Raw genomic sequence first — 14,684 nt, 5'->3', positions numbered from 1 at the left:
GACAAGTCCCGCTGAGGGCAGGGACCACTCCCAGTGAGGGCACTCACCACTCCCCCTGAAGGGCACTGACCGCTGCCACTGACAACGCGAGCACTGACAGCACTGCCTCTCGCTCACTAACACCACCGCACGCCTCTCGCGTCCGCCCAGTTCAGAGTCCTGTAGCGGAGTGACGGGCAGTGGCACCTGCGCGACCTTAGCAACGCCACGGGTCGCGTTCTAAAGCCTGTGACGTACATGGGGTTCGGCCCAGTCACCTGGGTAACCGCCCCTGGGTAACCGCCCCGCCCGCTCTGGCCCCGCCCCGCCGGGGCTGCCCGCAGGGGCCAGACGCGGTCTTGCCGCCGCTGCTCCCCGCGCCAGCCCCGGGTTAACAGCGCCCAGCGGGGACCCCTCCTCTCGTCGGCTGGTCAGGGGCCCGGCCGAGCCGGAGAGCGGCCCCCGCCCCCGCCGGCCCCGTCTGGCAGCTGCCGGTACAGACACCCCGCACGAAACCGGTGCGACTCCAGCGCCTGACGAGGAGAGACGGAAATTACAGCACAGGGACCACACAGCCGGTGGCAAAACAAGTGGAAATATTAAACTCAAAGATAGACTACCAGCAGAGACAGGAGTAAATGGCACATTTGATATAACCATACAGTAAGCGAACGGGAGTCGTATATGGGATTGATTAGAGGTTGGGTGGGGGGTTTTTTCTTTCTTTTTAATTTTTCTCTTTAATATGTTGAAATTGCCCAGACTGGTCCAGTACGACATCTTAAACCTTACAGGGATGCACAGCATGAAAAAGCCCCCAGAGCAGGGCTGCAGGGATTGTTCCCAGCACGCTCACGCAACTGCGGTAAGGGCCAGCGGGCACACCAGACAGTGCCACCCGCATCGCAGCTGGGCAGCTCCGTAGCATGCACCAGCGCCGCTGCAACAATGTGGGAATGGCTCAGAGAAAGCGGGGCCCGAGGTGTGTGGGAGGGTTCACCGGAGGGAATGGGTTTTCCTGCAGCCACGGTGCTGCCTGCACCCAGCTGGGTGCCGGGCTCCGTCCTCGCCACCGCAGAGAAGGGAGCTCAACCGGCCACAATGCTGCAGTGGTGCCGAAGGCCGCAGTGCAGCTCAGCCAACAGCTGTATGAGGTGATGACAAACACCCTGCACCCGTGCAGTTGAAGCTCCTGCCTCGGTGCCCTGCCAAGCCCTCCTGCCTGCCTGCCTGCAAGGGCTGGTGGGTCTAAGGCTGTCCAGCAGAAGGGTCCAGCAGCAGGTCTCTGCCCATGCAGCAGGTTGTCATGGGAACGGACCCCTCTGTGATGCTGGGGAAGATGGTGAACCCCAGCACTTGCCTCTGTGTCCCCATGGGGAGAGGAGCGTGTGGAGAGAGGGGCTGCAGTGCCCAGGTGCATGCAGGGGGGCCACCCCAGCCATGCTAACATGTCCCTCCAGCTTCTTAGGACAAGGCACCTGCTCAGAAGCCATCCAGCCCTGCAAAAGACCCATAGCCCCTCGCACACAGCTGGGGGCTCTGCCACATGGTAAAGCCCCCCAGAGCCCCTGCCTGGAAGGCTGTACCCTTACTGCACCCCCAAAAGGAGGGACGGGTGGTGGGTGGGGAGGGGGACAGCAGGGTCCCCAGTGCTGGAGGGTGGCCAGGGATGCTGCAGTGGGGAGGGCTGCCTGACAAGAGCTGCTGGGGCGGCTACCCCGTGGCAGGGTCACTGGTAGACCTGCTACGCAGATGGGGCAGCTCCCGCCACTCACGAGGGTTCAATTCTTTCACAGCTGCCAGGGTGCTGGGGCCGAGTGTGGCTAGGCAGGGACATGGCCCCAGCAGGGGGGTCCCCTCACACCCTGCTCAGCCCTGCCACAAGAGCAGGAGCACCCAGCATGGCCACGGGCTGCTGGGTGCCTGTGACAGAGCAGGTCCCCATTTCTGCCCTCTGCACACGTGTGGCAGCCACCACAGCATGGGGAGCCCCGCAGCCAAGTGGATTTTCATGCTGTCTCCAGGAATTGATATCAGCGTGGACCAGTCTAACATCTTGCAGGTTTTTTCTACTGGCTACTGGAATGCGCTCATTTGGCTTAGGGGTCCTCGATGTCGAGAAACTCTTGCTTGGGGGGGGCCATGCCACGGTACCAGGCGCATGAGCCATCGCTCCTCTTGATGCAAGCGTAGTGCTTTGCCTGCCGCCCATCCACATTGTTCTTCTCCATTGCCCAGTCTGTCCAGAGACACTCATCCGAGGAAGAGACGAAGCAGGGGATGGAGAGGCAGCGTGAGATCTGCACATAACAGAGACCGTCAGAGACCCAAGGGTCGCTCCTCGGGGTGGGAGGAAGCAGCATGGGGCAGCTGTGACTGGTGATTCTCCACAGCCCTGCTTCATCCACCCCCCCAGCTCTGGACCAGGGATGCCAGGCTACCCTTTCCCTGCAGGGCACAGGGACGTAACACTGATGCAGGGGGACTGAGGGAGCCCCTGGGTGTGGGTCCCAGGGCTGGTTGGTTCCCAGCCAGAGAGAGCCAGAGGCTCAGCCATCCTTCCCATATCCCTAGCTGCATGCTGTGCCCCCTGCACAGTATCATCCTTGAAGGACAGGGAAAAGCATCTCGCCGCAGAGCCCGTGCCTGCCTCAGGGCTGCAGACCCCATTGGTGTGGGGAGTGGGGCGCAGCCCATGCTCTGGGGCAGCCCGGCTGCTCACCTTGCACTCGCAGCCCATCTGGTACCGCTGGTTTAGGCTCTTCTTCTGGGTCGGGCTCAGTGAGTCCCAGGTGGAGACCAAGTCGCAGAGCGTGATGTGCATCTTGCCATTGCCCTCTGACTTGCCTGGGGAGAGGCCAGAGAGACCGATCAGAGGGTCCCCTCCAGGCGCCCCGGCACCCGACTTTGGTTTGGGGTGCCCGGGTCTCAGCCCAGCCTGGGGGGCTGGAGGCCACTGCAAACCAGCCACTCTTGCCATATACTGTCCCTGGTGGACCCCTGGGAACAAAGGCTTGTCCCACAGCCACCTCTGCCACAGCTGGGGGGGTCCATGGAAGGCTGGTGGTGGAAGCAGGACAGGATACAACACACACACGTGGGCACACATGTCACAGGCATCTTGGGAAGCACATGAGGCAGCAGGGTCATCAGTGCCACCAAAAACCCCCAAGAGCCCTCTGTCACAGCCACCCACCTGCAATGAGATACTCCTTCTTCCCGCCAGTGTCCAGCAGCCGGCCACACACAGCAGTGGACGGAGCAGTGTAGATGAACTCTATGTCCTTGTCAGGGCCCTTAAACATCTGGCGAGAAGGAGCAGGGGTGAGTGGCCAGTACAGAGGCTGCCCCATCCCTCCCAGTCTCCTGCCCTGAAAGTGCCCCATTACCTTGATCTGCTTGATTTCATACTGGATTCGTTTGATCGGATTCCCATATATATCATTCCCCGAATCCACCTCTTTCGCAGAGACAGCCTTTGCTCGGATCACTGCAATGGAGGGGTGTCAAGATCAGCAGGGGTGGCCAAGGACTGGAGGTGTTGCCTGCACCACACAGTGCTGCCCTGGCTGGACAGTCCCACTTAGCCTCCCCATCCCACAGGGAGTCCCACCCTCCATGGGGCTGGCTACCTGCAGCCAGCCCCAGTGTCCTCCCCACAGACATCCAGCTGCCTGCAGAGCTGGTTGTCACACGCTGTCCCCGAAGGGACAGGGCTCTGACATGTGCAGGACAGCAACGGGTAGCACTGCAGCAGCAACCTCACGGTGGCCAATAAGGAAAGGTCACCCCAGGGTCACCCAGCCCCACCACTGCCAGCTGTGCTGGACCAGTTGCACTTGGCCAGCACTGGCTTGGTCTCTGCCCAGCTCCTGTCAGCGTTGTGGGTGCAGGCTGGCCCTGCCTGGGCTCGTGCCTGTCACCCAGATGGCACTGAGTCAGCTAAAACCTGCCAGCAGCGTCCTGGGAGCACCACGGTATTTGTCCCACTGTCATTAATTAAACCAGTTTCTGACGAGGGCCCCAGCCAAATGCCTGTGTGGCCTGGCAGGGCTGGAGGGGGAAAGGGCATGGGGGAGCTATTTGGAGGGTCACCTTCGGGTGCAGAGGAAGGTGGGAGCTGCATCCCCGTGGCACCATCCTGGCTGCCTGCCACGGCCAGCACGGGCACCAGCGATGCTCACCAAGTGCCTGCACAGGCAGCTCATGCTGGGGTCCCTGGCACGCCCTGAGACCCCTGCCAGCCCCTCTGCACCACCATGCCAGGGGAGTGGGTGTCCCTGGACCAGGCTGCCTTCACACCCCACAGCTGAAGCATGGGGTCCCTGTCCCACCAGGGAAGGGTCCCAGCTGCCACGGGGCAATGCTCTGGCTGCTGGCTCCCCGCCAGACCTCAGCTACCGCCACATGGAGCCTCACACCATGCAGGTGCAAACATCGCATTCTCTCGGGGCCAGGGGCTGCAGGGTGTTGATCCCTGCCCCTGCTGCCAGAAAAAATAACCTGGGGACACCAAGGGCTGGGCAGTGAAAAAACACAGCCCGGTGAGGAGAGGCAGCAAGTTCCCCAGCCAGCACCCTGGAGCAGCCCAGCCACAGGCAAAAGCCCTCCCGGTTCTGCACAGCCCTGGGGCAGTTCCAGTGCTTGGTGCCAAGAGACAAGGTCAGGTGCCCCAGGATCATTGAGGTCACAGCACCCTGGAGCCTGGGGACAGCTCTGCGGTGGAAGGGTCCCTGTGGTGAGCTGCCAGCACAGCCTGGGGATACATGAACAAGCATGTGAGTGCTCTGCACGTGGCAGTGCCCTGCAGGGCACTCGGGGCGGGCAGGGCAGGCAGGAAGCAGGCAGCCAGCTCACCCTTACTCACTGGCTCGGGACACGGCAGCTGGTTCAGTGCTGCGCTGCGCAGGTTACAGCTGCCTGTGATGAATGCAGCCACACAGGCATGCAAGGCCAGGGCTGCGGTGCTGAGAGCTGTGGCTCCCAGCCCTGCCTGGTTCTCTCCATCAGCGTGAGAACGGGAGCTCCTGGCTGGCCCTAGGCAGCACCGGGGACGCTGATGGCACAGGGGGCAGTGGCATCCCCAAAGCTGCAGCTCCTGCTCAGCACCCTCACAGCTGGAGCTGAGGAGGGGGCCTGGCTGCAGGGCAGGGGCTCACAGGGCTCTCCACTCTGCTGGGGGTACTGCCATCCCACGGGGAGGCCAGATCCCCATCTCTCGGGGGACCTGCCAGCCCCGTGCCCCGTGCATGCTGCAGGGTACGGGATGGGGTCCATGCTTTGGCCAGGGTGGCAGAAGAGCAAGCAACAGCCAAGCTGGAGATCTAGCTTGTGTCCCCCCCGAAAGGTGCTGGGGTGGGAGCAGCTGGGGACACGCAGGGCTCACCAGCCCAGCACAGATGAGCTTGCCTTCTTTCATTTGGCACAGCAAGGAGAAGGAATCTGACCACGCTCTATAAATACTAATGGGGCGTGGGGGCATGTGGATGGGCTATTTAAGCTGAAGGTCAGGGGGGCACAGCCCCACATGGGCACTGGTAAGGGCCAGCTGAGTTTACTCTGGAAAAGGGAGGGTGGCCACCAGCAGGACCAGGGGCCAGGGAAGAGACTTTCAAAAACAGACACCCCTGGTCAATGTGGGCACTCACTCGGTGCAGGCCAGAGGGATGCAACGCATATCAGTACCAGGGCTGCACCGAGGGCTTTCCCAGCCCTGCTCCCCTTCCCTGGGGAAAGGCCAGGCTGCCCTGGCACACTGGTAGCACATGCAGCATCTTGGCCATGCAGGAAGCCCCAGCCTCCTGGCCTGCAGTAGGCAGCAGGGCAAGTCCCTCGGCACAGCCCCCCATCCCAGTCCCCAACCCAGGCTGCAGGAGCTCAGCTTGCCACATGCAGACTCAGTCCCTGCCTGCTGCCAGGGCCTGCTCCTCTGCCAGCAGCATGCCTGGGTCACCGCTGGCACAGGCTACCCCTCACCCCCCGACCCAGCTGCTGCGTGCCCCCACATGCCAGGCCCTTCGCTGCTCTGCGCACATCTGCGGTGTAACTTGGGTGCAACCAAGCTGGAGAGCGCGCACCCGACTCCGGTGCAGTGGCTCCAAGCGCAGGGAACGGTTACTGGTTCAGGGGCTCCAGCCTTTTCCATTCACGTGCTGATGAATCACTTGACAAAAATGCAGCCCAATTCTAGGCGGATTTGTTCTGAACAGTGCGGCTTTGTGGAGGGGATGGCTGCGCTGCGCTTTCCCCGCCAAGACCCCAGCAGCGCAGCCAAGCTGCTCTGTGCCAGCCAGGAACCAGAGCAGTGAGGAGGGCAAGCTGCAGGGATTGTGGAGGGGAGCCCCAGAGGAGAGCCCAGCTGAGAGCCCTGGGATGAGGAGGCAGGGCTGAGGGATGGAGGAAGGCCCCAGGTACTCAGAGGCCGGCACTCAGCCCTCCCCAAATGCCACCACTCCTGCCACCAGCCTGGAGAGCCATCAGCAGCAGGAGCCCACACCCTCTGTGAAGCTGAGCTGAGGCTCTCCCAAGGCACACGGCAGGCACAGCACACCACCAGCACTGGACAACTGAGTCTGACCAGGACAATGCTGGGAACACTCCTTCCCAGGGCAGGACAAGCCGTGGCAAGAAGATGCACTGTGGGAGCCCCACCAGTGACAGCCCCTGTGCTGGCCCCCTGGGCTGCAGGCCATGGCCACCCTGTAACGAGGACCCTGGAGCCCTCTGAGGGCAGACCCTGGCAAGGCAGCGAGTTCCCTCGCAGCCCTCTGCCATAGGGGTCGGTCCCACCACCCTGGCAGGGCAGGAGAGCTAGCCCCCACGCCGAGGCTGCCGGCTGGCCTCTTCCTGCCTCTGCACTGGGAGAAACGCCAGCGTTCGCCTTTTAACTCCGCACAGAAGCTGATGCATGACAAGGGCTGCACTCACAGCCGGGGCCTTCGGAGCCCCCTAGTCCGTGCCCGCTGAGCGGGGCTGCCCTTGAGCCTGCCACCCTGGGGGACTCAGGGCTGGGGGCTGTTCCGAGAGCTTTCGATAACCCCCCAGCTCGCTGCAGCTGCCCTGGCATGGCCCACAGCCACCTTCTAGCACTGCTCCCTGCTGCCTCATCCTCCTGCCCAAGGCAGGATCCAGGAACAAGCACAAGGGTAAGCAGAGAGAGGGCTGTCGGCCCCCAGCTGCAGAGAGGTGGGGGTCCGTGGGGAGCTGGTGACCTCCCACCCTGACCAGCCAGGGCTGGCCGGGGCAGAGCGGCCGGGGAGTCCTGGGCATCCCACAGTAGAGTGGTCCCCACACTGCAGTGGGCAACAGTGCCACAAGGAAGGGCCCTGTGCTGGGGCCCAGCTGACCCTCTACCACTCCCTCTGGCTGTGCGACAAGCACACAACCAGCTGGGACAGACTGGGGCTGCAGTGCAGCTCCAGGAGCAAAGCTGGGGGCAAAGAGAGTCACCCAGTGCCACAAACCCACTGGGATGTCCCTCTGTGCTTGCCAGCCAGTGGGATGCTGTCATCTCTGGCCCCTGCCACACGGCTGCCCCAGCTCAGGGGCTGCACCCTGTGTGTTTCATACTGCTAAGTGAGGCTGCTGCTGCAGACAGTTACCATCGCAGCAGGAGCCACCATGGGCAGCCGGCAGGGAGATGCTGCAGCCCCAGGTCCTCTCTGGGGAAGAAAAGGGGGTTTGGAAGTGGTGACCTGCCTTGATGAGACCTGCCAAGAAGAGAAGCTGCAGCCAAGGTAGGTCCTGCCTTTGCCCAACCCAGCTTGAGGGAGCTGCTGGAAAGTGCTGTGCCTGCCTGCGTGTGCCCCACGGGCTGAGGGGCAGCACAAGGAGCCTCTGCTCTGGGACTCCCCTCCCGGCCAGAGACATGCCAAATGGCTGCCCCTTCCTCCACCACCCCACTCCAAACCCCACTGTATGGCCCCACCAGCACCCGCCTGCAGCTGCCCAGGAAGCGCTGGTGCCCGCAGAGCATGGGGGCCGCTGCTGGGCTGAATGGCCAGGGAACAAAGCTGCCTTCTCTGGGGCTGCTGGCAGCCGGCTGAGCAAAGGGGCCAGCTGCCAGTGCCAGCACTGCCCACTGCCCACCCAGCACCACCAGCCTGGGCACCCATCCCCACAGCAGGGGCAGCCCTGGGGTCACTCCAACTCTGCTTGAGGCTGGCAGAGCCAGGGATCCAGCAAAACACCCCCGGGAGGGACTCCTGCACCCTGGCACGCAGGCAACAACCAGCCCCCAGGTGCTTGCTCGCACCCCGGCAGGGGGAGCGGAGCAGGGCACCCCCGCTCCGGCACAGTGGCAGGGTGCTTCTGGGGGTGTGGAGGCTGGGGGAATGTGGAGCTGAGCACAGCAGCCCCACAGCGGAGAGGCAGCAGGAGGCCATGGGGGCTCCCCTGGAGCACGGCGGTGCCCACGGGGAGGTGGGAAGCACCAGGCCCCACTCACCCGCCGGCCTGTGCGGGAGCCACGGGTTAAGTGCTGCCATGGCCGCGTGCGTCATCCCAGCCCTCTGACGGGAACAGGACGGGGCCCAATCAGCAGCAGCACCAGCAGTCAGCCCACAGCCCTCCGCACCCGCAGCATGGCAAAGGGGCTCCGACCACCACAGCACGGCAGCTCCTCTGCCCCAGCGGGGCTTGCCAGGGCCAGCCGGGCTTCCCCCAGCAGCCCTCAGCGGGGGCTGCTCCCACCTCTCTCTCCAAACCCTCTTCTCTGCCTGGTCCCTGCCAGCAGCTCCCGCTGTTCCTCCCCTGCCTCCATGGTCCCTGCTCCCCATCCCAAGGAACCATGTGCTGGGACACATGGGATCGGCACAAGGCTGCCAGGGGCCGCATCCAAGGTGCCCCCATCCCATGTGGCACAGCAAGCCCCTGCACTGACCCATCGACCCCTCCTGGAGCCCTCAGTGCCATACAAGGCCAAAGCCATGGCCATGCCCAGAAGGGCTGAGCATCACCTCCCTCATCCCCCACATCCACATGCTGCTCCAGAGGACACCAAGCACAAGGCAGGGTCTCCTGCTGTGGCCCCTAGCCCAGCCATATCCCCACCTGACAGACGAGCATCTCCTGCTGCTGAGCAGCCCCAGCAGAGCAACCCCCCAGGCAGGCAGAACACAGCTGCCAGCCTCTGCTGCCTAGGCACAACCCCAGTGAGGAATGGCAGATGGAGAAGCCCTGAGCCCTTGGGCCCTGCAGCAAACTTCTGCCCATCTTATGGGCCAGGAAGCACAAGCACAGACAGGCCAGGTCACTTGTTCCAAGTCACTGGCTCTGGTGACACGACTCCCAGCCCCTCCATGGCCCCCAGCCCCAAGGGCACCCCATGCCCAAGGCAAAGTTGCATCTGCTCCCCCTGCACTGCCTGGAAATGCAGCCCTGGGCTCTGAGTGCTCCAGCCCAGCTCCTAGGGAGAGCCAGCTGAAGGGTGCTAGAAGGGCGGAGAGGCTGTGGGGATGTACAGATGGATGTGGCAGGCACTCTCCATGCTACAAAGCGGGGACCCCAGCCCCACAGGGCCAGGGCCCTGCATTGCGCTCATCCAGCTTTCCCCTCCAAAGGGCTGAGCACAAGCTCTGGGGCTCATCAGCTGCCCTGGGTGTGCCCAGCACCACAGCACATCAGCCACCACCACATCTCCACCAAGGGCACAGCCTGGACACAGGCTGCTTCATCTGCAGCAGCTGGGGAAGGACCCGGCAGCACCTGGTGTCCCAGGCTCTCCCTGGGCTCTGCATGACCGTAGAGAGGGAGGTGGCCAAGGAGCCTTCCAGCTCCAGAGAGCATCTGGGGGGAAGACGAGAAGCAAGACAACCAGGGATCACAGGCTGCATGAGACAGACCCATGCTGCATGGGAAGAGAAGGCTGGGCAGCTCATCCCAGGATGAACCCTGCTCCCCAGAGCCCAGCACTGTCCCCAGCTGTGCTCCCACAAGGCAAGACTGATCCACATGAGCCGCACAAGGGACTCGGGCTGGGAGTCAGAAGGTGCCAACACTGTGGGAAGCACAGCACAGTGGGAAGCTGCCTTGGCAGGACAGGCTCCGGGCACCCACAGGACCAGCACCTGCCGAGGACAGCCCTACCCGCAGGGACCACCGCCTGGCCATGCTGTGCCCTCTCAGGGGACAGCTCAGACAGCTGCAGCCACCAAGACAGACAGTGACTCAGCAGCTGAGTCACGGCTGAGCCAGCACCCCGGGACTGAGTCACAAGTGCCCAGGAAAGCTGATCCTGACAAGAGCGTGATGGGAAGCCACAGTCCCTCTCCCAGAGTAGGCACGGGGGATCCTGCGGTCCAGGGGCACCGGCTTGAGCAAAGCTCCAAAATTCAGTGCTCCATTTTGTCTAAAAACCTCCCTGTCCCCAACACCCCTCGTGGTGTTCTGCGCTGAGCAGCAAGGCCAGGCAGAGCCGGGGCCATGGGGCAGCTGCCAGATGCTGCGGGAGTTGCCCTCACCGAGAAGAAACGCCGGGAGCAAGGTCTGGAAGGGATGAGGGGAGCCTGGGAATCCATCAGAAGCATCCTGTCTCAGGAGCTGGGGACAGGGCAGGGCCGTCCAGAGATTGGGGCTGCTTAAGTGTTTGGGAATGTTACCTCTCCAGCTGAGCCTGGGAAAGGCCCCACAAAGGAGAGCGTCAGGAAATGGGCCTGGTCTGTTTGTATAATATGTTAAAATTTAATAAGGGCATTATTCATAGAAAGAGGAATCCAGATCCCGGCGCTGCCAACCCCTCCCTTTCAGCAGCATCCAAGCCGAACAAAGTGGGACAGGGGAGAGGAAATGCCTGGAAATAAGGAACAGACAGGAGGTGACCGAGCCTGCCGCAGCTGGCCCGGTGGGGCTGGGGGCTGCGGGGCTGGCCCGGCGCTCGGGGCCGGTGCCGTGCGAGAGGCAGCCGCGCTCGCAGGGCCCTGGCCGCCCCCGGGGCCGCCACGTCCCACCGCGGTTTAAGCAAAGTTGGAAGAGGCCGGGCGCACCCGCGGCACCGGGGCTGCGCGGCGGGGAGCCGGACCCCGGCCCGGCGGCGGGGGTAGAGCCGCGGCTCCGGCGGCTCCTCGGATCGCCCCGGGAGCGACGCCGGGCGCGGCCCCGAGGGTCCCCCCGAGCCGGCGAGAGGCGCCGGGAGGGCCGGCCACAGCCCGGGCGGACGGACCGGCCGCGCCTCCGCCGCCACACCCCCGGGCCGGGCAGCCCGCAGGGCGCGGGACCGCGGGCAGGTGCTGGGGGCCGGGGCGGCTCTGCCCGCTCCCCGCCCGCCCGGGCCGGCCGCTCCGCGCCAACTTTCCGCCCCTTCCCCCCGCCGGGAAGTTGGCGCGGGCCGGGCCGGGGCGGCGGGGCCGCTGCCGGGGACAAAGCGCGGGGGCGGCGGGCGGCGCTCACCTACGTCGGCGTTGCAGAAGGCCTGTTGCGGGTGGATGGGCGAGCAGCTGCAGGCGTCGGCCGGGCGGGCCCTGCCGAGCAGCAGCACCGCCAGCCAGGCCAGCAGGCTGGGCAGCGCGGCGGGCATCTTGCGGCGGGGCTGCAGGCTCAGCGACCCGGCCGAGAAAGCCGCATCCACCGCCGGGCCCGGCCGAGCCGCCGCCGGAAAGTTTGGCTCCGGCAGCCGCGGCCCCTGCGCGGCGTTGTGGACGCTGCTGTGGCCGCTCCTCCGCTGCCTTCTATGGAGGTGTTTTCTTCCTTCCCCGGCTGCCGCTCAGCCTCGCTTTTTAACGTGCTCCGGGGATTTGCTGCTCCTCCTCTGCAAGACGCGGGGCCTGGGCTGCTCCCGCCCCTCCGCAGGATGCGGCTCCGCGCCGCGCTCGGCCCCCCCGGCCCGGCCCCCGCCGCGGGCACCGGGCGCCCCCCCCGCCCCAGCCGATCCCCGGCGCGTCCCGGCCGCCCCCGCCCTGCCGCCTCGGGACCCGCCGCCCCTTGGCCCGGGCGGGGCCTGGCGGCAGCGGGCCGAACCGGGCAACGGCGGGGGAAGGCGCCGGGGCCGGCCCCGGAGCCCGGCTCGCAGAGCTGGCGGCCGGCCCGCGCCCAGCGGAGCGGCGGTTGCAGGGGAGGGCTGCGAGCGTGGCCGTTCCCAGGCACCTCCTCACCTCGCCGGCTCCGCCAGCTCGGCTCATCCCACTACTCGTGCCCCCTCGCCCACTGCCGCTCCGTGCCCGTGGCCCGGCCGGCTATGGCCGCGCTCGCCCGCCGGTCCTGCGCCGCCGCGATGTGCGCGCCAGACGGGGGCCTCTCCCCCTCGACCCGCAGCGCGTCCCCCGAAACCCCCTCCCCGCCCCCGCCCTGGCTGCGCGGCGCGGTAGGACCCGGCCGGCACCCGGCCCATGCTGCCACTCGCTCTCTCCCTCCCGGGGGGGAAACTCCTTCGTCGAGATAAAAACAGTTTAATAGGTAAAGTCGTGCGCACAAGCAAAGCAAAACAAGGAATTCCTTCACTGCTTCCCTCAGAAGGCAAGTGCTCAGCCATCACCAGGACAGCCGGGCTCCATCACGCATGACGGGGACTTTGGAAGACAAATGCCATCACGCCCAGTGTCCCCCCCTTTCCTTCTTCTTCCCCTGGCCCTATATGCGGAGCATGGTGTCATGGTCTGGAATATCCCTCGAGTCAGTTGGGGTCAGCTGTGTCCCGCCCCCCAGCTCCTTGTGCCCCTCAGCCCGCTTGCTGTGGGGTGGGGTGAGGAGCAGAAAAGGCCTTGGTGCTGTGTAAGCGTGGCTCTGTAATAGGGAAAACATCCCTGTGTTATCAACACTGGTTTCAGCACAAATCCAAAACACAGCCCCATACAGCTACTATGGAAAAAATTAACTCTATCCCAGCCCAAACCAGCACATTGTATCACTGTGGAGGGCATTGGGGTGCTGTTGGTCTCTGTGCCAGTACTCCCGTGCCCAGCCCAGGCGGCTGCACAAGCGTACTTCATTCCTCCAGCGGTGCCCTTGTCCCAGCGAAGCAGCCGTGAGCCCAGCTCTGCCTCTGGGCAGGGACATGGCTTCTGAGCACAGCTGAGCTGGGTGCTACGGGCATGTGTTGGCAGGGGCAGCCACCACCATGGCCACAAAATCTGCTCCTGAGCCAGCCTCTCACCACAGAGCTGCCCTGCCATGGCTACTCACGTTTGAGGGAGGTGCCAGAGCTGCTTGCCCTCTAGGATGCGAAGAAACAGCAGAAATGTGGGCGGCTGAAGCCAGTCCAAGCCCCACTAGAGCCTGCAGGGAAGCTGTGGGAGGGGACTGCATCCACAGTGCTGGCATGGTGGGTGAAACCTGGTGATGAGGCTCCAGGTCCCCAACTCTGCTGCGGGGCATGCTGCAGATGCTTCAGCAGCAGCCACCAGGAGTCCTGCTGGCCTGGCTGCCCAAGGTGCCAGTTGCTGCCTCATGTCCTGGTATTGCTGGTCGCTTGTGCTGCTCCAAGGGCACCACAGGGCCAAGGGTTGGGAGGCCTAGGGATGCTTCAGCCCAGTCCTGTTTGTGGCGAGGCAGGGGCTGCGGTCCTGTTGCCCACGCTGCACCACTGCCCCAGGCCCTGACAGCCTCACAGGCCCCTGACATCCTGCCTGCATGAGGAGGGGGAAGATGGGGTCAAGCCAGATCACTAGGAAAAGGGCCAGCATGGGCAGGCAGGGCAGCTGGTGGAATGGTCTGGGGGTGCAGAGGGACATGGTACAGGAAGGCCCCGCTTCCCAGTGGAGTGCAGAGCTCCCTGCCTGGCTGAGTCCAGGGGACAAGAAGGGGCCACAGAGCAGTGACAGCCACCAGGACAGCTGTGGGGCCAAGACAGGTGCTGTGGAGTCACCAGCCCCGGGCCAGGAGGGTGAGCAAGGCCATTAATGCCTGTGCCAAGTGGAGTGCAGGCAAAGGCAAAGTGGCCAATGTGGCCCATGGCCAGCCGGCACCCAGCGCAGGCTGGGGGGGCACCCTGGGGCAGGTGCTGCATGGCCCCCGAGGCCACATGCACGGGCTGAGGCCAGCTCTGCCCGTGGTGCTGGGGACAGGTCTGTGGCCGGGGTAGGGCTGCCCTGCAGAGACGAGCGTGTCCACTTGCAGCACAGCGCCAGCGTGAGTCATTTTCTGGGCTAAACGAAAACACGTGTCCAGCCTTGTATGCACTCCTCACTCGGCTCACAGAGGTGCTGGACACTGTAAACAGGGGGTGGGGGGGCAGCCTGGCTGGGCTCTTGGGAGGGCCTGTCCCTGCCAGCTCTCTGCACCGTGGGTCCTCCCACCCAACTGCGGCCCAGACACTGTATCAACAGGCCCCCTCCTTCCCCCAGGCAGGGCCGGTCCCCACAGCAGGGCAGTGTCAGGGCAGGCAGGGGAGGTATGGGAGCCAAGCCCACCCCTGAATGGTGGCAGCCAGTCCCAGGTTATCTAAAGCCCACCCTTTTGGCAGGGCTGTCCAAGGGGCAGGGTGTAACAGGGTCCCCTGGCTGCAGGGAGACACTTGGACAGCCCAAACTCATGTTGGTGTCAGCTGTGTCTTGTGCCCAGAGCTACAAGGCAGCTGCTTATGGAGCTGTGCCTGCTGGGTCCCTCTGACAGTGGCTCCACTGGTGGCATCCTCACAGGCACCAACTGCTGCGAGGTTGCCCCGGCATTGCACTGGGCCCATCCCCAGGGGTCCTGACCACAGCCTTGCTCTGGTGGGGAGGGAGGTCCCACTCCCACAGCCAGGGTAGTGGAAGGTCCTGGCACCGCAGTCACCT

General features: G+C 64.6%; 2 protein-coding genes across 2 annotated transcripts; both read right to left on the bottom strand.

The window, feature by feature from the left end:
• Positions 1-553: 553 nt before the first annotated feature.
• Positions 554-11,798, bottom strand: TIMP2 (TIMP metallopeptidase inhibitor 2). The gene is made up of 5 exons (XM_055698951.1): positions 11,365-11,798; positions 3,369-3,469; positions 3,176-3,284; positions 2,702-2,826; positions 554-2,279 (listed from the first exon to the last, which is right to left on the bottom strand). Exons 1-5 carry the CDS (start codon positions 11,489-11,491, stop codon positions 2,079-2,081), a joined length of 663 nt encoding a protein of 220 aa, XP_055554926.1. The 5' UTR covers positions 11,492-11,798; the 3' UTR covers positions 554-2,078.
• LOC129734703 (uncharacterized) lies at positions 3,501-11,354 on the bottom strand. The gene has a single exon (XM_055698940.1). It carries the CDS (start codon positions 8,862-8,864, stop codon positions 7,551-7,553), a length of 1,314 nt encoding a protein of 437 aa, XP_055554915.1. The 5' UTR covers positions 8,865-11,354; the 3' UTR covers positions 3,501-7,550.
• Positions 11,799-14,684: the final 2,886 nt, after the last annotated feature.

Source organism: Falco cherrug, chromosome 1 (genome assembly GCF_023634085.1).
Source record: "Falco cherrug isolate bFalChe1 chromosome 1, bFalChe1.pri, whole genome shotgun sequence".
NCBI classification, from domain to species: Eukaryota; Metazoa; Chordata; class Aves; order Falconiformes; family Falconidae; genus Falco; species Falco cherrug.
This window is presented reverse-complemented; position numbering and strand designations above follow the sequence as displayed.